The sequence below is a fragment of the Danio rerio genome, chromosome 2 (assembly GCF_052040795.2).
Source record: "Danio rerio strain M-AB ecotype USA chromosome 2, GRCz13ab, whole genome shotgun sequence".
Taxonomy (NCBI): domain Eukaryota; kingdom Metazoa; phylum Chordata; class Actinopteri; order Cypriniformes; family Danionidae; genus Danio; species Danio rerio.
In genome coordinates this window covers 22,835,001-22,859,598 of record NC_141022.1, presented here as the reverse complement: position 1 = coordinate 22,859,598, position 24,598 = coordinate 22,835,001, and the positions used below count along the sequence as shown (strand labels likewise).

The following is a 24,598-nucleotide window of genomic DNA, read 5'->3' as shown; positions in this document are numbered from 1 at the left end:
CTGAAGCGATTTAGAAGAATATCTGAAACCGAATTTTACGAAGTTAACGAGCCAGCTTTTTATTTATTTACATTTATATATTTATTTATTTACCTATGATAATAATGATTATTATTATTTTTGTTGTTGTTGTTGTTATTATTATTAATATAATATTTTGCTAAAAATATATAATTTCAGTATTGGATTACTTGCGATAATCATATTAAATTATTATTATTATTGTTAATTTCTTATGCCTCTTCAGAATGAAACAGACATTACAGATAAGTGGGGATGATTAAATATGATAATAATAATGTGTGTGTGTGTGTGTGTGTGTGTGTGTGTGTACATACAATATATAATGAATAAATGTCCTTTTTATACATTCACTTTAGCCAGTGTTGTATGCAATTATGTATTAGTATTATTCATACTTAATTATGATTATTGATAATAATGTATTGTTTTATGCTACATTATTGAATTTCTACTTTTATAATAATGTGTGATTCATTGCTTTTTATAAACTGTTTTTGTTAACTGTTATAAAACTGTAAGAAAAAAAGATGACTCCGGCACTACTTTTGATAAAGAAGACACATTTATTGATAACATCTCTCTTTATAGTATAAAATATACATTACAAGTTTAAGCTTGCTAACTTATAGACAACTGGAGTTTTTCCACACCATAAAATTATAATCAGTTAATAAATATAAGCATTATTGTATTTTATATCCGATAAAACTGCAGCTTCTCTGTTCAGTTGCGTCTGTTTATAGCGCACTGATGACCGGATTAAGATGGCGGCCGCGTTTGACGTATCGGAGCAACGGACCGAAGAGGACCACGAGGCGTCTAGCTATCTACTATATAATGTCTAAAATTAACACCTTCTTTTTTAACAAATTATTTCCTGAGAGTTAAATCTTCTTTTGGGTGATTAACTACTAATCGCAATAATTACATGAAAAATAGAAAAAAATGTTTATTGATTCCTTGTGTTTCGGCGCTACGTCATCCACATGAGTGTTTTTTCAAATTTGAGTTGCTATAGTAACGCGTGTTATTATATGACTCGATATATAAACACTGAAAGCGCTGAAAATCTTGGTTGAGAGACGAGGCGAATTCAGAGACTTGCAGAGACTTTTGTGCTGAAACTGATTCTTCAAGAAGCCCTGAGGATTTCTGAGAGGAGACTTTCTTTCCAGGACGACATCGGAGGATTTTTTCTTTGAAAAGAATATATAATTATTTTAATCGTTCAGATTACTTGTTAAGACGCTTATTTTATTGCTCTTTTGTCATTTCTGTTTTAGTTTGTGCCTTTTTTTCTACTTGTTTGTTTGACATTTCAGTTGTCTTTTATTGATTTGTCATTATATTTTCTCTTGTTTTATTTTCTCTTGTGGTGGAGTTTTGCAGGACGGTCTTCATGGCGCAAATGGCTGAAAGAGAAAGTGAGTGTTCTTCATTTGACATTTGTTTATTTTTGCCATGTTTATGTTGTGTTTTACTGTGTTTTAATAAATGAATATGAAGAAGATTGTGTAAATCAAGCCATATAATCTTAAAATATCCCACTCTAACTAATAAATGTTGTTTTATTTAATAAAGAAACAAACAGACTTATTAAGAAAGTATTTTATTCCTTGAATCAGTTGTAATGATTGTAATAATGCAGTGTGACCACTGACAGTGAGTGATGTTTTATTAATAATCAATAATCGGTGTTTGCTGTCGGTGATATTTCATCCTCAGGCCGCTCCAGATCCAGGAGTGCAGCTTTCACCCAGACAGCAGTTCAGGACACAGAGACACGGGACGCTTCTGGTGGGCTTCCTGGTTATTTGGCTCCTCTGTCCTCTCTTTTGGCCGATTCAGTGTCCACAGATCAGAGGAAGAGGAAGAGGAAGCAGCAAACGGCGTCCACCTCGTCTAGGAGACCTGCCAAACGCTCTCGCAGAGGTCAGCACAGGCTTATAGTGGAGACTCAGTTGTGAAATGATTGGTCATTAAAGAGACTCAACTCATGTTTTCTCTTCAACACATTTCTGCTGCTCTTCTGTGTTGCAGACCAATATGCCAAGGGCCCGTTGCTGGGACGAGGCGGATTCGGCTCTGTGTTTGCTGGGATCCGCAGGTCTGATGGACTGCCAGTAAGACTTTTCCTTCACTCCTTCATTCAGACAGGCTTTAGAAATGTTGATGTCAGTAAATGTCCCGTGTCCCGATCAGGCAGGGCTGATTTACTGTGCTTTATCTGTCTACAGGTGGCCATCAAGTACGTGTCTAAAGAGCCGACGGACACCAGACTGAAAGTTGTAAGTTGAGCGTGAATTTGTTGTGTTTGATTCAGTCCTGGATGTAACAAAGCATTTGTCCTGCAGGACGGTCAGGGTCGTCTGCCGCTGGAGGTGGCGTTGATGACCCGCGTCTCTTCAGCTCCTGTCTGCCCCAGTGTCCTGCAGCTGCTGGACTGGTTTGACCATCGCAGACGCTACGTCCTGATCCTGGAGCGTCCGGCTCCTTGCCAAGATCTCCAGAGTTTCTGTGAGGAGAACGGCTGTCTGGACGAGCCTCTGGCCAAGAAAGTGCTGGTGCAGCTGATCGCGGCGCTGAAACACTGCGAGAGCCGCCGCGTCCTGCACCGAGACGTCAAGCCAGAGAACCTGCTGATCTCCACAGACTCACACGACATCAAGCTGCTGGACTTCGGCTGTGGAGATCTAATGAAGGACTCGGCCTACAGATACTTTGCAGGTTGGTTTGTGTGACTGAAGGAAACGCTCTGAGGATGTTTGTGAACTTGCTGTGATTCTCCAAAAGGAGTTTGTGTGTACTGGAGCCTTTAGAGTGTGTGTTTGTGCTCTTCTTGTGTCTCTCAGGCACTCCAGCTTTTGCTCCTCCTGAGTGGTTTCGGCATCATCGCTATCATGCCTCTCCACTGACAGTCTGGTCTATCGGCGTGACTCTCTACAACATCCTGTGCGACTGTTTCCCCTTCAGAGGCGCACGGAGGGTCACGTCCAAAAGCAGACTGCACTTCCCGAGAAAGCTGTCGACAGGTAAGAGATGAAGATGATGTGTTGAGAGAGCAGAAGTTTGTGTGCTTTTGTGGTTCTGAAGGCTGTGTTGTGTGGAACAGAGTGCCGTCAGCTGATTCGCTGGTGTCTCAGTGCAGCGCCAGCAGATCGGCCCAGTTTAGATGACATTGAGCGCCACCCCTGGTTGCAGTGAACAGGTGGCCAGTGGCATTACACTTATCTGAATGCCAGCAGTCGTGGCTTTGCATTGTTAGAGTCAGTGTAGATAAATGCTTTCAATGATTTGTAGAGGGTGAGCAGGAGTGGCAGAGGAACTGCAGAGAACAGCTTCCTGATCCTGAGCTTCCTCTGCTGCGTCTGTGAGACTCTGCTGGAGGAGCTGAAAATGCAGCGCCAGCTAAAACCAGAGCATCGACGACACACATCAGCCAGTCTAAAGCAGACAGATGTGGAGGATTTAGACCAGTTAAACAACAGGTCTACTATTAATGACCAGCACATTGTATATTTGTATATAGCAAAGCAGAGATTGGTACATGAAGACAGTTAAACCTGTACAGAATGATCTATTTCTTATAAATATCATGTATTTTTAACATTTCATCAATGTACAGAACACAAATAAACATTCTTTACATATTTGATGTGGTTTTGTTAGTGATTGAATAATTCATCACAGACAAAGCAGAATCACAGTGAAGAGATTCATGTCTAAGTTATTTCTAGAAAAAAGGCAAATAAAGCATTTACTGTATTCAGCTTTCCTATAGAAAACCTTTAGAATAACAAGATTTAGTTACAGTAAGAACTGTGATCAGATTATAAGCTGTGTTTAGAGGTATTTAGCTTATATTAAAGTACAGTCAGTGCTGACAGAGTATGATTTCCCTCAGCTCAATCAGCTTGCTTAAGTTTTCACTCTTGAGTCTGGTGAAAACTCCACTTACTGTAAAACATATTTTACTGGACTGTCCTGCTCTTACTGATTTCAGAAGGACTTTTTTATGAAATTAACTCTTTTAAGGACATTTTTGACAAAGTAAAACCAGAAACGATTTTAGAATGTTTATCATGTATTAACACAAAAAATCTTATTTAATTTATGTTTTATTTTGTTTGTTGATTTTTAAATTGTATATTTATTGTTGAAAGATTCCTGCCATGAAGATAGCCTTCATGAAGATAGGTTGCTGACATGGCACTAAATAAAAAATACATTACATTACATTACATTACTTGAGTCTGGTGAGAAGAATCTGTGAAGAACATTGGAGGAGAGGAGACTTACTGTATCTTCTGCTGTCTCAGTATTACACTGTACAGTTTTAATTGTCTATGTTGTAAGACTCAAATATCAGGAAAGATGTATTATCTACATTATCCATCTGTTATAATAGAGAAATTTCAGCATTGTGGATGTGACATTTGCTGTCAAAACGTGAAACATAAATTCACAGAAAAAGCATTTGTTATGCATTATCTTACATTATACTGAAACATCTATTTATATTTTCCAAAACAACAGAATTATGAGATCAGAAAAAAAATCAATCTGTATCCATTTTTAAATTTTTTAAATGAGGAAAATAATCATGCATTATGGATGTGACCAAAAATAAGTTTGCGGGTTTACAGTAAACAACATACTTTGTAGAAATTCTGTAAATTAAACTGCACAACCCAAAAGAAACAATGTAAAACAAAATAAGAGTCGGCTCACTATAGAACATAAATGTTATATATAATATATTTTATTTGATATTTTTGCATTTATGAGGAAAAAGCTTTATTTTGAATTTGACTCCTCTCTGTTGTGGATGTGACAGATGTGAAATTGGCTATTGTGTGACTTGTGTGATTTGTATAGTTTTCTTTGTTGTGATAAACAGCCTCTCACCGTTTAACAATCTAGGCTCAGATCATCAGTGTGTCTGTGAATTTAGGAAACAGCTAAACTCCAGGCTGAAGGTGGAACTCACTGGTTCTTGAAGAAAAAGAGATTTTGTCTGATGAATCTGGATATATAGTCGCATCTTTACTGTTTCTGTCTAAAATATTTGGCGTTCTCTTAACGGAGACTCATGACCTCAGGCTTGAAGTTGCTGACTTTTTGGTTCTTGTTGTTATTTGTTATTAAGTGTGGTTTAGTTTATTAAGGACACCAGTTTAACTAGTCATAACAAGTCTCAAACGGCAAGTTTATTGCAAAATACATATCACAGAATCTTTCATATGCAGATTCCTGCTGTTTGACGTGAAGTGTGTCTGTGTTGATCTGCAGGTTCTCCAGCTTTATGTCTCGATGAAACACTCCACAATAGCAGCACAGATTGAGGGACACTGTTTCCTACATCATGATTGATCTGTGTTGCGTCCTCATTGATGGAGCCTCAGTTAGACATCGTGAAATCAACAGGTCTTGTCATGGTGAGGGACGTTTCAGGATCATGATGTACAGGTCAGGCTGCTCCGGTCAGTCCAGTAGCTGAATGATCTCTAGATCTCTGAGCAGGATTAACAGACAAACCGCCAATGGAATGGGACCAGGATAGAAGAAAGATCAGTGTTGAACTGAGGTGCTTTCGGAAGAATATTTGTCAGTTTATTTGACTGTTTAAAGACAGAAAAATGTAGGAAAAATGTGTAAAACAATTTAAGCAAAACATTTTACAATTACTTTGCCAATATGTCAAGTGCAATAAATAATGAATAATAATAATATTAATAATATATAGATGAAATGCAATAGATGTAGTGAGACAACAGATAGACACAGATAAAGTAGAAGTTCAGCTCATTAGTCAAAATACTATGTAAGTGTATTTGATGTATTTGTGCTGGAGTTTATTCAAGACTTTCTGAAACACACACACACACACACACACACACACACACACACACACACACACACACACACACACACACGTGTTTACTGACACCATATGGTTGTGGTGATTCTAGCGGTGAAGAATTACATCCATTTTTCAGTCTTTATTTCAAACATGCTCTGCTTTAAAGGGCACCTAGGTTACCCCTTTTTTCAGATTTAATATAAGTCTTTTGCGTGTCTAGAATGTGTATAAAAAGTTTCAGCTCAAATCAGATTTTTCATTACACCTTTTACAAGATGCTGTTTTATACTGATTTCCAGCAGGGGGTGGTTTTGTCGTACTGTGCCTTTAAGATGAGTCTTTCCCGCCTAATGTTTCTACGTGCCTTCCCGCGTGCTTTAATCTCCTCCCTCAGCTGCGTCAGACAACAGACAGACTTAAAGGAAGAAGGTCTCACGTAGCGTTTGTGAGAAATACTACAGTAAGAACTAACCTTTACTAATTAGTATTGTGAAGTTGTATTGATGAGTCACACACAATATCGTTACAAAGTTCACGCTCACACACACACAGAGATACACACGCACACTGTAGCTGACACACACACACACACACACACACACACACACACACAGGCAGGCAGACAGACAAAGCGCGCTCAGCTTAGCACTGTTTTTGCACTCAAATATGACAGAATACAGGCATACTCCAGTACTGTGTGGATATCTGTTATGCTAGTGTAGAAAATAAACCTGATTTAACTTCCACAAACCGGGATTGAAGCGTCTTCTTTTAGAATTGTTCTGACAAGCAGCTGTGCTGATGAAGTAAAGCTAAAGTAAATCGCTGTAATTAATTACACACGTGCACTGTTTTAAAACACTCTAAACATGTGAAACTTACTCTTAATCACATTTGATGATGATTGCTGATCCTAGCGAACAGAACAGACCTTTTATTCCTGGTTGCTTTGCGTATGTCTGCCTGGTCTTGTTGACATATACACGTGACTACCGGAACATGTTAAGGCGCGCAGCTGTCAATCAATTCGGTGGGCGGGGGGACCGCACTCCTACGTAAAGTTGCGGTCGGTTTGAAAACAGCTGTAATTGGTCCACCGTTTTTATGTTGTTAAATTGAAAAAAAAAAAAAGGACTGGGTGTGTTTGTATCACCCCAACATGATGGTCTATACACTATATACACACATATGTTTGTCCAAATAGCTTGAAAAGTAGATTTTCCACCATAGGTGGCCTTTAACGATATATAAGTTTATGAAACTAATCATTGTTGATGTGCAGCTGCTCACAGAGAGTTAAACAGATCTTTTAATCCCAGTTTCTTTGAAAAGTATGTTCTGTGGACAAAAAAAATGATACACACACACACACACACACACACACACACACACACACACACACACACACACACACACACATATATATATATTGTATATATATATATATATATATATGTGTGTGTGTGTATGTGTGTATATAATTTTTTTAATTGATTGACAGTATATATATATATGCATGCTGTCAATCAATTAAAAAAATTATATACACACACACACATGCGAAATGTGGAGTTTTTTTTTTCCGTTCCGTTTTTTCATCGATTTCCATTAAAACAGAAGTTGAAAGTTAAAAATGAAACACACGAAATTGCATGAAACTCTGGAGGAAAATCTGGAGAGCCTGGTGATGCAACATTAATTGTTTTATACTGAAACTTGCCTTCAAAAAGTGCTTCCTTGGTCTTATTCATGTTACAGGAAATAAAAAACCTGCAACTGCGTTAATTGCATTATATTTTTTTAACGTGTTAATTTCAAATTAATCGCATGCATTAACGACTAATTTTGACAGCATTAATACATCTATAAACATATGTTTTATTTAGAATGATTGAAGATTTGAGAATGTTTCCCAGAGATGGGTTGCGGCTGCGTAAAAACTTGCTGGATAAGTTGGCGGTTCATTCCGCTGTGGCGACCCCGGATTAATAAAGGGACTAAGCTGACAAGAAAATGAATGAATGAATGAATCCACGTTTCAAACAGTCCAGACAGCAGATTATTTACTTTGTTGAATGATTCAGTTGTTTGAGTGAATCGGCTCACTTATTAGACTTTACTACCATCTACTGGAGGTTTTAGATTCTTATTTTGAAGATTATTTTCATAAAAAAATAAAAAATAAAATTTAAAAATTATTTTCATATTTAAATGCAATAAAGTACAATAAACTTTATTCTTTAAAATACACAGATTGATCACACACACAAAATAACCTTGTCATCATTTACACACATTTGTGTCATTTAAATCAATATAAGTTTCTTTGTATTGTAGATTATTTTTCCAAGTGTTCACTTGCTTTCTTCTTTGCACATTTAACACAATGATGTACTGAAATCTTCTTTTGTGGAACTTTTGACTCAATTTTATAACATTAAACATGAAATTTGAGTATGTGTGTGTGTGTGTGTTGCAGATGCAGCGATGACGGTTTACACTGAAGCCACACCTGAACAATTGCAACAGCAGGGCATCCTGTATGATGTCATCACTTTTACTGAGGAGTAGAAACACAACACACACATTATTTATTAACAACATCAACACACACACAGACAGAAAAATATTTGAAGCTCATCTCAGCTCCAAATGAGTATCACAAACTGCGCTGATCATACGTAACACAGACTTCTTCCAGAATCATCAGTCATTTATAAGGTGAATGTACAGTTAGATCCTCTCAGAATATGTTTTATGCCTTTGTAAATATTTAAAGAAATTTATCATTGTGTTCCCACAATGTTTAGCCTTGTAAAGGAAAAGAAATATGAATAGAGAATCCTGTATTTAAGAAGAAAAATGGACATGTTGCCGTGTATGCTGCTTTAATGACAGTCTGTATATAACAGTATGCTGGAGGATTAACGTCATATTGCTATGAAACAGTTCCTAGCTGTAGCTAAAATGCTTATAAAGAAGGTTTTGGTCGTTTGCTGTTTCATCTTTAGCTTCTTCATTTTTACAGATATGTCTTTCTTTAAACATGGCTACAGACAGGAACTTTAAATGCAAACCAAATCAATCAAAACCTCTTTATCTGAATCTAACACTGATTTTCTTGCATTAGTTTTGCTATAATATTGTACAATTCTGGTTTTACAAAGCTGTTGTCTGCTGCATATGATGTAATAATATTTATACTTGTGTACATATTGATTTTTGCCTATTCAGTGCCTTATGCATGTATTTTTAAGTTGCGTCTGAAAGTTCAGATCAGTTTTTACCTTTTTGTACATTCACTATCAAATATTCATCAACTTTTTATTTTTATAAATGATGTTCCATTTTAAAGCTACTAAGACAAAGACATCTGAACTACACTATTCAGCTAGGGTCATCTACAATTAATTCAGTCAAAAGTCTTGATGGTCAGCTGTCCTTTATTGGTCACATAACCTGCATGATTGTGCAAGCTTTGTTTTCTTTCAATAAAATTAGAAGGATCAGACATTTTGTAATAGAGCAGGTTGCTTAAAGGTCTTGTCCAAGCACTTGTGATTTATATATTAGGCTACTGCAATGTTCTTCAGGCCGAACTTCACTATCATCGGCAGTGAAACCTCTTCAGATGATCTTCAATGCTGCAGCTCATCTGGTCTAAGCTCTATTTATCCCAATAGAGTCCTCTTCACACATCAATATCACAGGAGAATTGAGCTGGTTTTCTTTCTTCTTGCTCCGCTGACGCATGGTGAGTTTGAGTCTTTTTTTCATTTGTTTTTTGGATAATCATAGTGTAAATCCTGCCGTTACATTGAAGCAACTTCTTGAATTGTGTGTGTGTTTATGTTTTGTAATGTAATACCAGGACTGTAATCTATTTCATCTACATTTAATTCATTATTTATATATTTAGTTCATAATAATACTACACATACAGTGATAATTTAATCAGCAATAGAATATGGTGTCTATTTTCTCCACCTTTAGATGATTTTTTAATGCTCAGTAATAGTTTTTCAAGCTTGACTCTAACCGAAGGATTCAAATGTTTTGTTCTTCAGGGAGAATTACTTTAACATTGTTTTTATAATTTCATAATCATCTTTGGTGGTTTGGAAGTATTTTGCTTTGCTGTAAACCAGTGGAATGGTGACACAGTGTCTCAGTGAGTAGCACTTTCACCTCACAGCAAGAGGGTCACTGTTTCAAGCCCCCGGCTGGGTCAGTTGGCATTTCTGTGTGGAGTTTGCATGTTCTCTCCGTGTTCATGTGGGTTCCCTTTGGGTGCTCCGGTTTCCCTTAAGGACATGCGCAATTGGTGAATTGAATAAGGTAAATTGGCTGTAGTGTATGTGTGTGAATGCAAGAGTGTATGTGTGTTTACCAGTGCTGGGTTGCAGCTAGAAGAGCATCCGCTGTGTAAAACATATGCTGGATCAATTGGCGGTTCATTCTGCTGTGACAACCTCTGATTAATAAAGGGACTAAGCCGAAAAGAAAATGAACAAATGAATAAATCAGTGGCTATTGTTTTTAATAATGAGTTTGTAACTAAAAAATAAATAGAAATGTTAAAATGTCTGTTTTTCTCTAACAGCCTTAAGAGGTGTCAGCGGAGCAAAATCAGCTCCTCCTTTACCAAAATCCAACATCAAACCTGCAGTCCGGAGCTCTTCCCCATCTACAGCCAGTGTTTCAGAGGAACCAGATGATCAATCCAGGTAAATCAAATCACAAATATGACCACACTTCATCCATTTTACAACTCCAAATCATAATAGAGATTAATGTGTCTGTGAAAACCAAAACATGAAGCAGTGATGGTTGAGCACATCTCACTAGCTGCTGTTTTAAATGCTGTTTTAAATTTGATCAATCTGACAAACATCTAACCCAAGATTAGATTTACTTTGTACCTCAGTTTGGTAGAAGGTTGAATGAAGTTCACCACCAGCCTTACAGAAAATTTGGACAATTAGAGATAAAAATGAAGCTGATATTCTTTCTTCTAGGAATTGTTAATTATCTATTATTAAGGAATTGGGTAACACTATATTTTGATGGTCCATTTGAGTATTAGTAGACTGTCTGCTTAATATCTGTTGAAAATATAGTCAGCTTGTAAGCTCCTTCAACAGACATTTAACTGACTACAAGAAATTTTGCAAGTACATGTCAATTTACACTAACCCTAACCCAAACCTAACAGTCTACTTATAATCTAATGAGAAAACTCAAATAAACCATCAAAATAAATTTTCTCCTTCCTATAGAACCTGTTGCTTTTAACATAGTTGGAGATGTTGTAAGCAGGGGCGTAGTAACTGGGGGGGACAGGGGGGATACACCCCCCTCACATTTAGATACCGACCATTTAGAAACAGGTGATTAAAAATTGAAACGTATATATATATGTGACCGGGGCCCGTACTGTACTGAATATAACCAAATAGAGGTTCACTTTACTACCCACAACTTCAGGTTTTCTCCAAACAAATGGAAATAAAGCAGAGATGTGTACAAACAATCTTTTATTAGACACTTAAATAGAGTTTTTCTTTAAAATGTAATCATATAAAACAGATAGTCAATTACAATTAGTCACAAAACAATACAATGGTTTGTATAATGGTTGTCAGTGGCCACTGCTCTCACACTCAATATTACACAGGATATACCATTGGGAAAGATCAAAAGGAAAAAGAGGAAAATACCACACTCCAGTGCAACGAAACCTTCAAAACAAAACACTCATTAATAAAGAGAAACTAACCCACACTCAAAATAAACCACCCGCATAACAAACAAAGCCAAAATAACACAACCCTCCCCATACAAGGTAATCCTTGCTGTTAGTATTGAAATGCAAGTCGAACAATAACAGCCCTTAGCAATTTACACAAACAAAATACAAACCCACCAAATAGTTAAATCACAACACTGCACACATACACGCACACTCACAACCGCGCCAACGTCGAAAGAATTTAGCGCACCCTCGCACAATAAGGGCGCGCTCACACCCACACACACACACAATCCTACACACACACACACTGCCTTGACGCAACCGAGTCACACACAATCAGGTGCCGAGAAGGAAAGTGAAGTCGCCCCTCCGTAGCACAAACGGGTCGCCAGACAGCAGCAAAACAGCAACGGGCTCTCTATAAAACAACCAGTCAATATTCATTCGCATGTTAACGTTTTAAAATCATATTTCTAGATAAAACATTTACAGACTCTCAAATAGAAACTTACCCGCAGCCCAGTCAACTGGCTCTTAACGCAAATGGTGAGCAATCCACCAATCATACATGGATGTAGCTAAAAGAATTATTTATTATTAATTAACAGCTCTAAAACTTGCCAGAAATAGCCAAAGACATAAACAGAGACATACCGTTACTTGCTGATGCGATTGCACTTCCGCAGGCCAAAGAAACAGAATTACAGGTTTTTCTAAACACTGCAGGCTTACTGCTCAACGCTCAATGCTTAACGCACATCAAAAGTTTGCACGCACTCAACACACTGCCACTATTCCATGCCAGGGAGATAACGGAAGCAAAACCTCCATACTTTTAAAGGGGTGGCGAGCTTAATTTCTAACTTCATTCACCTAAACATAGTGAGGAAACCCCTCCCCCTTGGGGATCCCCCACTACACGCATACGAGTGCGAAACCCCTCCCCTTTGGGGATCGCCCCATTACATATATACAGTTGTAATCCCCCCCACCCCAACCCCACTTTTAAAATGTCCACTATGCCCCTGGTTGTAAGAAAGTAGTAATGTAAAGGGTTAAACAGTCTGTTTGTAGTAAACATGGTTTTGGATATTGATATAATAGTTTGTGCAGACACACTGAGGTTTATCCAGTGTATAGAAGTCTGAATCATCAACATTATTTCATATGCTTCCAAAAACACGTTTCCCAAAACACATTACTATAAATTGATTGTTCAACTCTTTACATTATTACTTTCTTACAACATCGTCCTATAGAACTTGTTGCTTTTAGCATAGTTGGAGATGTTGTAAGAAATTAATAACGTAAAGGGTTGAGCAGTCTATTTGTTTAGCAAACGCTGGACATTCGTGTAGTAAACATGTTTTTAAAAGCGTGTAAAATAATGAGGATGATTCAGACTTCTGTACACTGGATAAACCTCAGTGTGTCTGCACAAACTACACTATCAGTATTGACTTTGAAGAAATACCACTAAATATTTTGTTTGGGAAGCACAATTGTCATGAGGGGAATGAACACTTAATGACCCTAATAAAACTGGGTGCTCTTATTGTGAAAATGCTCGTGTTACGATGTTTGTATTTTAAAACATTTCTAAAAACAGTTCTGATTTCACAGTAAAACATTGGAATTTTATATGGATGATTTGCTGATGTCGCAGTGACTGATATGTTTAGACTTTGGGTCAGGTAAAGGGCAGCGCTGGACTGTATTCTTCAAAAGTGTATTTCTAAAAGTGCGCCCTAATGACGCCAGTGGCAACTGCAGTGTGTGTTATAAATGACTGGATGCTGTTCAAACCTCATGCCAGATTTTTGTCACTGGGACTGGATCGCAATACATCACAAGTGAGTTCAAAAATATATATTTTTATTACAGACATACACAAAAACAACTGTAAAAATAAAGAAGTGAATAATACAATAACAAGACACTATATTTAAACAGCAAAGGTGTCAACGGGCTACTCCAGCATGAACCAGTCATGGTAAGGCATCTGTCCTAGAAGAATTCTGTGCTCTGGAATCTGCTGCAGACAAGCCCACATCAGATCACAGCATTCTTTGAAAAACAAAAGGAGAGGTGAGATTATTATTATTATTATTAAACTGACTTTTAACTTGTTCTTTGATGATCATCTCACCTTGAGAGAGGGTAAATTTGGACCAGTCGTGCTCCAGGTAGTACAGGTCATACGTCGTTGGGAAATCTCCATGCAGCATTGTGAAGAGAAGAACCCCAAGAGAATAGACAGTTGCTGGTTTGGCATGGTAACATCCTCTTTGGTAAAACTCTGGTGGCATGTACGCTTCAGTGCCTGGAGGAGAGACATTTAGTTAAATCTGTGTCAACATCATGTTGATATATATACCAGATGGGTTTCAGGTGTGCTAATTACTGACCTTTTAAACCGTAAATTAATAATGCTTATGTACATTCATAACTAGTGTTGTCAAAAGTATCGATACTGACACTCATCACAGTCATATTTGCTGAGCATGTGAACACCAATGGCCAATCAGTAATGTTTAACAGGTTCAAATGGACGTTTTTAAAATGTCAGTCCCAAAGTTGAAACATTTAACAACCCTATTCACAACACCAACCAGAAAAGGTGGAATATCCTGATTCCATCATGTAATCTCCGCAGCCGAAGTCGATCAGCTTGACCTCCAGAGTGTTTGGGTTCACAAGCAGGTTTTGCACCTTAATGTCCCTGTGGAATACTCCTCGGTAGCAGCAAACATTGGCAGCATAAACAGCTTGGCCCATGATAGTTTGTGCCGTTTGCTCGCTGAGGACGCCTCCGTTGAGTTGCAGGAATGCCTCCAGATCCATACTTGGCGTAGGCCGCTCCATGACCATGACATAATGGTCTTTGAAGACCTGCCAGTCTAGGAGCTGAATTATATTGGCACACCTGGAGCCACTGCTGGCCATACTTGCCAAGGTGATCTCTAGAGGTGGATGGTCATGAGACTGAAAACAAAATAATAATGTTGGTTTTCAAACAAGGGTTTTTAACCACAGCCTGTTGTCCTCTATTAAATATAAGACATTATGAGTTGAACACAGTGACTGAGAAGAGAAAAACAGAAAGTGTAGTGTACTTACAGAGCAGAGATCTTGCATACGTGGTGTCATCTGGGCAAATTTAACAGCCACCTGTTGAAAGAAATAAGTGAACAATTAACATGTGCATCGAGATCATTTCATTCAAATCCTGAACAGAGGTTTCATCAATTTGAATTCTCAGAAATGTCAAAACAATGAAAGCATGTTTCTGATGATGTTCTTTAAATAGTGAACTTCATCAAAGGATTTGAGTCCACAAAAATGAATACCTGCAGATCATCCTGTATGCGGATCCCCTCAAAAACAGACCCGAAACCTCCTTCACCGAGCTGCTTTCCCAGATTGTAGCGGGAGCTGATGTCATCTTTTAAAAAAGAAGAAAATTAAGCTGACTGGACATAAAATCTTATTAAATTATAAACCACAGAGTTTACAACAAATAAGACTTTCTCCATAAGAAAAAAGATTATAGGAAATGAAGGAAGTGAAAACTTCTTTACTCTGTTAAACATCATTTGGGAAATTTTTGAAAATGAAAAAAAATAATAATAAATCATGGACGGCGAATAATTTTGACTTTAACTGTATAATTTTAAAATGTTTGATATGCCTAAACAAATGTTATGAATTCCAGCAATAAACTTACTATTGTCCAAACAGGTCTCATCATCTGCTGTAAGACTCAGTGCAGAATCATCAGCGGAGTCATCTTGTGAAACCTTCTGATTCAGTGAAGGCTCCGAGTCTTCATCCAGTGCAGAGTCAATGTCAACCTGCACAGAGTCTCCGCTGAACAATTCAAAGATGCCATCTGATGAGAACTGCTGGCTCACTGGAGGTTTAAAGCTGTTCACTTCAGATTTCACAGTGTCAAAATCTTCTTCTGCTGAAGCATCAGGAATTGAAGGTTGGAGAACCTCCAGCTCCAGATTGTTCACAGCAGTGTGAAAGAATTTCGAGCTACTGATCGGCTCGTCCTGAAGGTCGTGGATCTCCAGCACAGGGAGCGGATCTAAAGAGGGGAAGGAATATCATTAATATGATTCTGTAACTCTTTTGACTAGATATTTGAAAAGTTCATTTGCAAAAACATTACTCAATGTATTTAATATTTATTCATGATCTTCATGGTTTTTGTGCATTGAAGTGATAATTAGCAATAAAAAATTATGTTTAAACTATATATCTAAAGGCATAAATACAATTAATTATGAATTTCATTTGTTAAACACAAAAATAGGCCTATTCTGAAGAATATTCCTGAAATCAGCAGCCATTAACCTTCATTGTAGGAACTCAAAATACTGGAAGTGAATGGCTGATTTCAGTATGTGTCCAACACAAGAACGCATCTCAAACAGGTTTGAGGAGTAAATTATGACAGAATTTTCACGTTTATGTGAACTGTCCCTTTAAGAAACTACCTAAAAATTCTCAAATGTTTCCAGTTAATTTTATTTCTTATCTTTAAACAGCTACTCTGACATGTTTGGTGTGTTTAACAGTGTGTTTTAGTAATTGAAATTCATAAACCTAATTTACCATCAACAGTTGCTCTTCTGGAGAAACAGGCTAGAAAGAAGGAAGACTTATTCTGTCTCCCTGCCTGTTTTCTTGCAACGACGGGCGGGTCATCGGTTATCGGATGATGGTGGTGTTCTGCCGTGTTGCCGTTGGATTTGAGTGGCTCACGGGGTGGTTCATGTGCACACTTGATACCAAACGCTTTCTTTAAACGGGAAATCAACTTTGAAAAGGCCATTTTATCACCGTTTTGTGGAATTGCAGTAAGTACTGAACTACTTGTCATCCAAAGAAGCAATGAGGGTTTCTGCTTGATTCAGTCAGCTTTAATTCACCACTGATGATGTCAGAGTTATGTAGTTCCATTTGGAACGCGAAACAACATTTTCAAAACGCGGGTACTTTTTAAAACACAATAACTTTAACAACTAGTGCAGGACTGCGCTAGACTGACTGGCTAATTCGCCTTTAAGTGCTCACACATTCACGTTATACAGACACACACACACACAGTTTTATATATAGGCCTATATATAAGTATACAGTTGAAGTCAGAATTATTAGCCCCCCTTTTAATTCGTTCATTCATTCATTTTCTTTTCGGTTTAGTCCCATTATTAATCTGGGGTCACCACAGCAGAATGAACCACCAACTTATCAAGCATATGTTTTACACAGCAGATGCCCTTCCAGCTGCAACTCATCTCTGGGAAACCTTTTAATTTTCACTATTAAATATTTCCAAAATTATTATTAAAGAGAGCAATGAAATTTTCACTGTGTGTCTGATCATAGTTTTTTCTGCAGTTTTATTATTTATTGAGTATAGTATAAATACTACTTATTATTAAGTCTTATTTGTTTTGGCTAGAATAAAAGCAGTTTTTAATTTTTAAAACCACTTTAAGGTCAGTATTATTTGCCCATTTAAGCAATTTTTAAGCAAAAAAATTAAAATAAAATTATGGTCTACAGAACAAACCATCGTTATACAATAACTTGCTCAATTACATTAAACTGCCTAGTTACCCTAATTAACCTAGTTAAGCCTTCAAATGTCACTTGAAGCTGTATAGAAGTGTCTTGAAAAGTATCTCAAATATTATTTACTGTCATCATGACAAAGATGAAATAAATCAGTTGTTAAGAATGAGTTTTTAAAACAATTATGTTTAGAAATGAGTTGAAAAAAATCTTCCCTCCATTAAACAGAAATGTGGAGTGGGGGGTTAACTTTATTTTTATTATTATTATGCAGTTTTTTGAAATAACGTAATTTACTAATAACTTACTATTTATTTATTTAGTATAACCCATACTACAAAACTATTTATTTAAAATATTAAACAAAAAAAGTGTCTCTTGAAAACAACTGATTCCACACATTGTTCCCCACAGTTACATACAGTTTACTTGATTATGATAGTTCCAATAAAAAAGCACCAAAAAAAAAACTGGACAAACACAGGTAATATTATGTAGGTAAGTGAATGAATATAGTCTTAATAAAGTGAAGTAAAAGTTATGCTAAATATTGTGTGTAATAACACTTGTTCCAGAGATGCAAAATTTTGTTCCACCATTTCAATGTTTCTGTCATGTCATAGTGCATCTGGGGTGGACAGAAACAAATTAATTGTAGCTGGAATCTCGTCTGGTCGCTTAAAGTTAGGGCATGGTGTAATTTCTCATTTTAATAATAGTTTTTAAGGATATCTGTGTGGTATTTAGTGATTTATTATGTTTTTAATGTAAATGAACTAATTTAGTAATGTTTGTATGTAACTTGTAAAATTTTATCTAAAACTGTTTTTCTCATTTAAATAACATTAGTGACAACATTAGAAAAACATACAGTTGAAGTCAGAATTATTATCCCCCCTCAATGTTTTCTTCTTTTTTAAATATTTCGCAAATGATGTTTATTAGAGCAAGTAAATTTTCACGGTATGTCTGATAATATTTTTTATTCTGAAGAAAGTCTTATTTGTTTTATTTTGACTAGAATAAAATCAGTTATTAATTATTTAAACATCCTTTTAAGGTCAAATTATTAGCCCCTTTAAGCTTTATTTTTTCAGATAGTCTACAGAACAAACCATCATTATACACAGAGGTGGAAAGTAACAAATTACATTTACTCACGTTACAAGTAGTTTTTTTAAGAATTTGTACTTTTTAAAGTAAAGTTTAAAATCTCTAATGTTACTTTTACTTAAATATGATTTGCCTAAAGTATTGTACTTCGCTACATTTTAAATCACATGCGTTTCCAAGTAAAAAAAAAATCTTTATATATAGAGAAATACAATGGAAAAAGAAAAAGGAAATCGTGCCAGGAAACCACGTCACTGCAGCAGCAGCGTGCGAAAAATCTGCGGTAAACTTGTCTATTTACTGTTGCTGGAGCTGGATTTGTCGCCAGAGTTTAGAAAGCTTTTCAGCAAAATAACTGTCAACCCCAGAAATGACAAGGTAAGCTACTATATATGCCTCATTAATAATTTTAGCCATGCCTTTGCCCTTATAGGCGTGATATGGAACTTTATGACTTAATGATGCAGAAAATAAATAACTTGGGGATAGCTTAGAATGCTTAGTATAAAAGCATCTCCAGTGTAATGTAATGTTTGCTATTGTTAGACTATGAATCTCGTTCCTAACGGTCAAGTCTGAGTTGTTTCAGGTGCACTCAGAGGACAATCGCCTGTTAAATGACATTTAGTTTTTGATTGTCAGCATGATGTAGGCCTTTGTAATAATATTTATACAATATGGTTATAATGACACGTATACATGATCAAACTAGTGTGTTTAAACTAGTTTTAAATTTGTTTGTTTCTGTAGTTTGGGCCAAAACAAATGTTTGTTGCATTTTTAATAGTTTAAGTTCATTTGATTGACCTTATAAAAATCAGTAGGTATTATCAATGCATTTATTGGATGAGATTGTGGTGTAAGCGTGAATGGTTCAGTCCAGGTTTACCCCCACACAGTTTTGTGTAATGGTACGGTCCTGGTATGTATGTAGTTGAAGATGTAGACTTGGCTGGTGTACAAGCGCGGGAGAGAATAAAAGTTGTTCTATACGTTGCTATCAGAGCGTGTGTTAATAGAGACAAAAGGGAAAAGTCACAACATGGTGTCAGAGTTGGAGCAACCCGCTTCTTAATGCTGCGCTCGCAGTGACGTCAGATCACAGCGCGGTGAGCTTAAAAAAAAAAAAAAAAGCCTGACAGCCAGTGCCACAACGAGCTAGCAAGCTAACGCTATTGACAACATGGAGACGCTTCATCCACCTCCTCCGTTATCCATGACGGGGAATTTGGCTGAAAATTGGCGTAAGTAAGTGGGAGCAAAGATTTAATCTGTATCTCACTGCCTCAGCATTAGTGGATAAATCAGAGTCAAGACAGATTGTTGTGCTGCTGCATTGCATAGGAGAAGAGGCGCTAGACATATACAACTCATTTGCGATTCAATACGAGGATCCACAAGATAAAAAATTGATAGAGGTCCTCCCAGCATTTAGACAATATTGTGCCCCACGAAAAAATACTGTCTTTGAGCGGCATCAATTCTGGGCCCACACATTCTCTGAGCAAACAGGCATAGACAAATTTGTCACAGAGCTAAAAAATAAAGCCCGCACGTGTGAATTTGGCGATACTGAAGATCTCATGATACAAAACAAAATAGTATTCAGCACAACTGACTCTGGGCTTCGTGAACGACTGTTGTCCATACCTGATTTGACGCTTGTGAAGGCTATTGATATATGCAGAGCTAAAGAAGTCACAAAAGCACAGGTCACAGCGATGGCAGCATCATCAGAAACACAATTTGTGCATGTCATAAAAAAAAGCACAGCAGCCCGCACACAGATCAACCAAACTCACACAGAATAAACAACTCTCAAAATGGAAAGGAGCTAATACCAACAGATGTGGCAAATGTGATCGTGTTCACCCTCCAAGACAGTGCCGAGCCTTTAATGAAACATGTAAAAAGTGTGGCAAAAAGAATCATTTTGCTATCATGTGCAAATCAAAAGTCAAAATAGACTTGCTTAACCAGCCAGAAATAGACACTTTGTTTATTGGTACAGTAGCCCGGTCAAACTGTGACGAAACCGGCTGGCATGCTAATTTGCATATGGCGGGCACAATAATCAACTTCAAATTGGACACGGGGGCAGAAGCAAATGTCATTCCAAAGAAAATAATTGACCGGCTTCAGATGCCTGTAAACATTCAAAAGACAAAAACGGTGCTTGTATCATATGGAGGCACTCGTATTAAACCAGAAGGTGTTGTCAAATTACATGTACAGAACAGAAACAAAACAGCCAACATGATGTTCTTTGTGACCTCAGCATCAGACACTGCCCTGCTGGGCAGGCAAGCATGCATGCAGTTGGATCTCATAAGAAGAGTGGAGACAATCACAACCAAACCGCCCACCACAAAAAATTAGCTCCTAACCAGATATGCTTCAGTGTTTGAAGGATTAGGCCAATTTCCAGGATTACATCACATTTATACTGACCCTAATGTACCACCAGTAATACATGGTTGCAGGAAAATTCCATTTGCAGTACATGATCGACTCCAAGTGACATTGGAAGAACTTGAAAAAAAAGGTGTGATAAGCAAAGTAACCAAGCCTACTGCATGGGTGAGCAGTTTATGCATCACAGAAAAGAAAAACGGCACGCTGAGAGTCTGCTTAGACCCTAGAGATTTAAACCGGGCCATACTTCGTCAGCATTACTGCATACCTACATTGGAAGACATAAGGACTCAGCTTGCTGGAAAAACTCTGTTCACCATACTGGACGAGAAGGATGGCTATTGGCAGATCAAACTAGATGAGGAGTCAGCAGACCTGTGCACATTTAACACACCATGGGGCAGGTATCGCTTTCATCGGATGCCATTTGGGATAAAATCAGCAAGTGAAGTCTTTCAACGTCTGAATTCAGAAAGTTTTGGGGACATTGAAGGTGTTTTCATGGTGGCTGATGACATGATCATAGCTACATCCACCAAAGCAGAGCATGATGTTGTTCTAGATAAGGTTCTGAGCAGAGCAGAGAGTCTCAATATAAAATTCAACAAAGACAAGCTGCAGTACATGGTCAATGAGGTGACTTACCTAGGCCATGTCATCACATCAAATGGAGTGAAACCTGATGAATCAAAGGTGGCAGCCATAGTTCAGTTTCCCAGTCCGACTGACAGAAAGGCACTTCAGCGACTGCTAGGTATGACCCGATACTTATCACAATACATACCCAATGAAGCCACTCTAACTGCCCCACTCAGGCTGCTACTACGAAAAGATATAGACTGGCAATGGCATCCAGAGCAACAGACAGCTCTAGAACAGTTGAAAACAGCCATAACAACGGCACCTGTTCTCAGACATTTTGATCCATATGAGCCTGTTGAGGTGCAAGCAGATGACTCAAAAGATGGTCTGGGAGCCACGCTGCTCCAGAAACAGCAGCCAATAGCATACGCGTCAAGAGCACTATCTGCAGCTGAAAAGAATTACGCTCAGATAGAAAAAGAACTTCTGGCCATAGTGTTTGCTCTAAGAAAATTCCACCAGTATGTTTATGGTGTTCCAGTCTCAGTCCAGTCAGATCACAAACCACTTGAGGCGATATTTTCAAAACCCATAGGTACAGCACCAGCACGTCTCCAAAGAATGCTGCTCCAACTGCAAAGGTATGACATACATATCACCTACACTCCAGGCAATCAAATGCTTATAACAGACACACTATCCAGAGCATACATCACATCTGATGCAGAAGAGCATTTAGACCTAAGTGATGAAAAGGTCATCTACGCAGTAAATGGGGAATCGCTTCGTGGTGACATTATGCACATGATTCGACAGGCAACACAGACAGACCCTGAGCTTGAACTGATAAAGGATTTACACACCCAGGGATGGCCAGACAGAAAGAAAAATGTTCCTCTGGCTGCAAAAGCTTACTGGCCAGTTCGACACATGATTAGAGTAGATGATGAGGTGCTCATGAAAGATGATTGCATCATCATACCTAAAGCTTTGTGATCAGAAGTACTGAGACGACTTCATGCGGCACATCAGGGCATACAGCGCTCTCTAGCACACGCTAGATCTTGTTTCTATTGGCCAGGAATAACAGTGGCCATGCGTAACATGGTGGAAGCCTGTAGCTTCTGTCAGCAGAACCACCCTGAAAATCAAAAAGAGCCACTTATGTCCCACCCGGTTCCTGAGAGACCATGGCAGAAACTGGCTGCTGACATATTCGATTTTCAAGGAAGAGCCTTTCTTCTCATAGTGGATTATTTTTCCAAATATCCTGAAATCCTACAGCTTTCAGACAAAACTTCAGGCTCACTCATAACACATTTCAAAGCAGTGTTTGCAAGACATGGTGTGCCTGAGACTGTCATTGCAGATCATGTCCCATTTGCCAGTGCTGAAATGGCTCGATTTGCCCACGAATGGGGTTTTAACATCACACATTCCAGCCCAAACTACCCTCAATCCAATGGGATGGCTGAGCGAGCCATAAAGACTGTCAAAACTATGCTGAAAGCTGCTGCACAGTCTGGCACTGACCCTCATTTAGCCCTTTTAACCCTTCGCAACACTCCAGTTACTGGTCTCAAGTACTCTCCAGCCCAGATTCTGATGGGCAGAGTTCTCCGTTGCAGATTACCCATGAGCAAAGCTGTCCTCCAGCCGGCTACACCAACCCATATTCAGGCAGATCTGCAGCGTTGTCAGTTGCGACAGAAAAGATGGTATGACAGGAGAGCAACTCAGCTTCCGACACTCAGGAGGGGACAGAGAGTATATATGAGAATCAAAAACACATGGAAACCAGCTACAGTTGTCAACGTCAGAGATGAGCCTCGTTCATATGATGTAATCACATCAGAGGGCACTACCTACCGTAGAAACAGACGCCACCTCAGACCGGACAGGTCACCTGCGTATGATACACAACTGGATTGTCACATGGATGCTAATGAAGACCAGCGAGACAATGTGACTCCTGAGCCTACTCAGTCTGATCCATCACACAATGCGGAAATAGACACTGTCCCATCTGCGATATGCACAAGAGCTGGACGTGTTATCAGGCCACCTGGATGGCTGAAAGACTATCTGTCTTCTTAAGTACTTGTGACTAGTGCTCACCGTATCTGCAAATGTTTGTTATTGTTATAACCACTGTTCTTGTTCAAATTTGATTACCATATTGCTTAAACCTAAGAAGGGGGATGTGGTGTAAGCGGTGAATGGTTCAGTCCAGGTTTACCCCCACACAGTTTTGTGTAATGGAACGGTCCTGGTATCTGTGTAGTTGAAGATGTAGACTTGGCTGGTGTACAAGCGCGGGAGAGAATAAAAGTTGTTCTATACGTTGCTATCAGAGCGTGTGTTAATAGAGACAAAAGGGAAAAGTCACAAGATAAAATTGCAACCTTTTACAGTAATAAGTCCCCATCCCCAGAAGTGATTAAGATTACACAGTCATTTATATATATATATATATATGTGTGTGTGTGTGTGTGTGTGTGTGTGTGTGTGTGTGTGTGTGTGTGTGTGTGTGTGTGTGTGTGTAAATGCTGAAGCGCTATGAATATATATTTAAAAGAAAACATGTCAAATGATCAGATCTCTGTGTGGAGCACTGGCTCTTGTCAGACTCCTTGTGCAAACAAAACATTTTCAGAATAATTACAATTAATAGCAAAATGTATTTGAAAGCATAGACATACTGTTGAAAATTCATACTTTAATTCATAAGAGTCCTACTTCTGTGGTTATTTTGGTTAAAGTAACTTAAAAGTAATACAAAATAGTGTGACGCATTTCTGAGATGTTAATATTGTGTAATAAATGACAGTAACTTTTAATATATAATGTATTACATTTTGGAAGTAGCTTGCCCAACTGTGTTTGTAACATTCCTAATGTTCATTAGCACAAAGATTAGATATTAACGGGGACTTGGAGCAAAATTGTTTATGCACAATGGGTTCTATACAGCTAGAGTTTTAAAGCCAACGATAACCTTCCGGTAATAGCTTAATGTGAGTATTTTCAATTTCACAAGGTTGTTTTAAAGCATCAATGTTGTAATGTAATTACAATACAATCAATTAAATAGACTTAAGCATTCATTTAGTTGTTCAAGCGTAAAATTAGATAAACTATGCGCCACTAGCGCCGTCAGTAGCAACAGGCTAGCACAGAAATTCCATTAAAAAATACAGGGTAAAGTCTAGATGGGATACGCGTCCAGTCGGATGTGCGCTATGCACATCAATATA

General features: G+C 37.9%; 2 protein-coding genes and 2 long non-coding RNA genes across 43 annotated transcripts in view; 2 read left to right on the top strand and 2 right to left on the bottom strand.

Annotated features, from left to right (window-relative positions):
- Window positions 1-235: 235 nt before the first annotated feature.
- On the top strand, window positions 236-17,018 carry pimr52 (Pim proto-oncogene, serine/threonine kinase, related 52). 40 transcript variants are annotated; one of them, XR_015477344.1, is made up of 15 exons: window positions 771-1,448; window positions 1,750-1,956; window positions 2,065-2,147; window positions 2,262-2,312; window positions 2,379-2,751; window positions 2,877-3,056; window positions 3,137-3,232; window positions 3,325-3,512; window positions 5,317-5,611; window positions 8,367-8,608; window positions 9,461-9,641; window positions 10,491-10,614; window positions 13,337-13,495; window positions 13,596-13,730; window positions 15,384-15,904. XR_015477344.1 is itself a non-coding variant. In XM_087238450.1 (10 exons), exons 1-10 carry the CDS (start codon window positions 1,424-1,426, stop codon window positions 15,400-15,402), a joined length of 1,284 nt encoding a protein of 427 aa, XP_087094576.1. In that variant the 5' UTR covers window positions 771-1,423; the 3' UTR covers window positions 15,403-17,018. The 40 variants fall into 40 exon arrangements, 3 of the variants coding, with proteins under 3 accessions (XP_087094577.1, XP_087094576.1, NP_001119955.1); XR_015477358.1 differs by lacking the exons at window positions 3,137-3,232; window positions 3,325-3,512 and having other exon boundaries at window positions 236-1,448; window positions 9,481-9,641; window positions 15,384-15,905; XR_015477356.1 differs by lacking the exons at window positions 3,137-3,232; window positions 3,325-3,512 and having other exon boundaries at window positions 236-1,448; window positions 9,481-9,641; window positions 13,266-13,495; window positions 15,384-15,905.
- Window positions 9,674-12,471, bottom strand: LOC103910038 (uncharacterized). Its single transcript, XR_015478399.1, has 3 exons — window positions 12,297-12,471; window positions 12,155-12,220; window positions 9,674-12,060 (listed from the first exon to the last, which is right to left on the bottom strand). It is a non-coding gene; the product is annotated as an uncharacterized LOC103910038 (long non-coding RNA).
- Window positions 13,612-16,485, bottom strand: pimr141 (Pim proto-oncogene, serine/threonine kinase, related 141). The gene is made up of 7 exons (NM_001126484.1): window positions 16,266-16,485; window positions 15,370-15,735; window positions 14,993-15,087; window positions 14,763-14,813; window positions 14,255-14,627; window positions 13,792-13,965; window positions 13,612-13,709 (listed from the first exon to the last, which is right to left on the bottom strand). Exons 1-7 carry the CDS (start codon window positions 16,483-16,485, stop codon window positions 13,612-13,614), a joined length of 1,377 nt encoding a protein of 458 aa, NP_001119956.1.
- A 6,898-nt stretch (window positions 17,019-23,916) lies between the features above and the next one.
- Window positions 23,917-24,598, top strand: part of LOC147837067 (uncharacterized) — a 1,438-nt gene continuing 756 nt past the window's right edge. The window contains exon 1 of the long non-coding RNA XR_015478400.1: window positions 23,917-24,598. This exon is cut by the window's right edge and continues 78 nt beyond it. This is a non-coding gene — a long non-coding RNA (uncharacterized LOC147837067).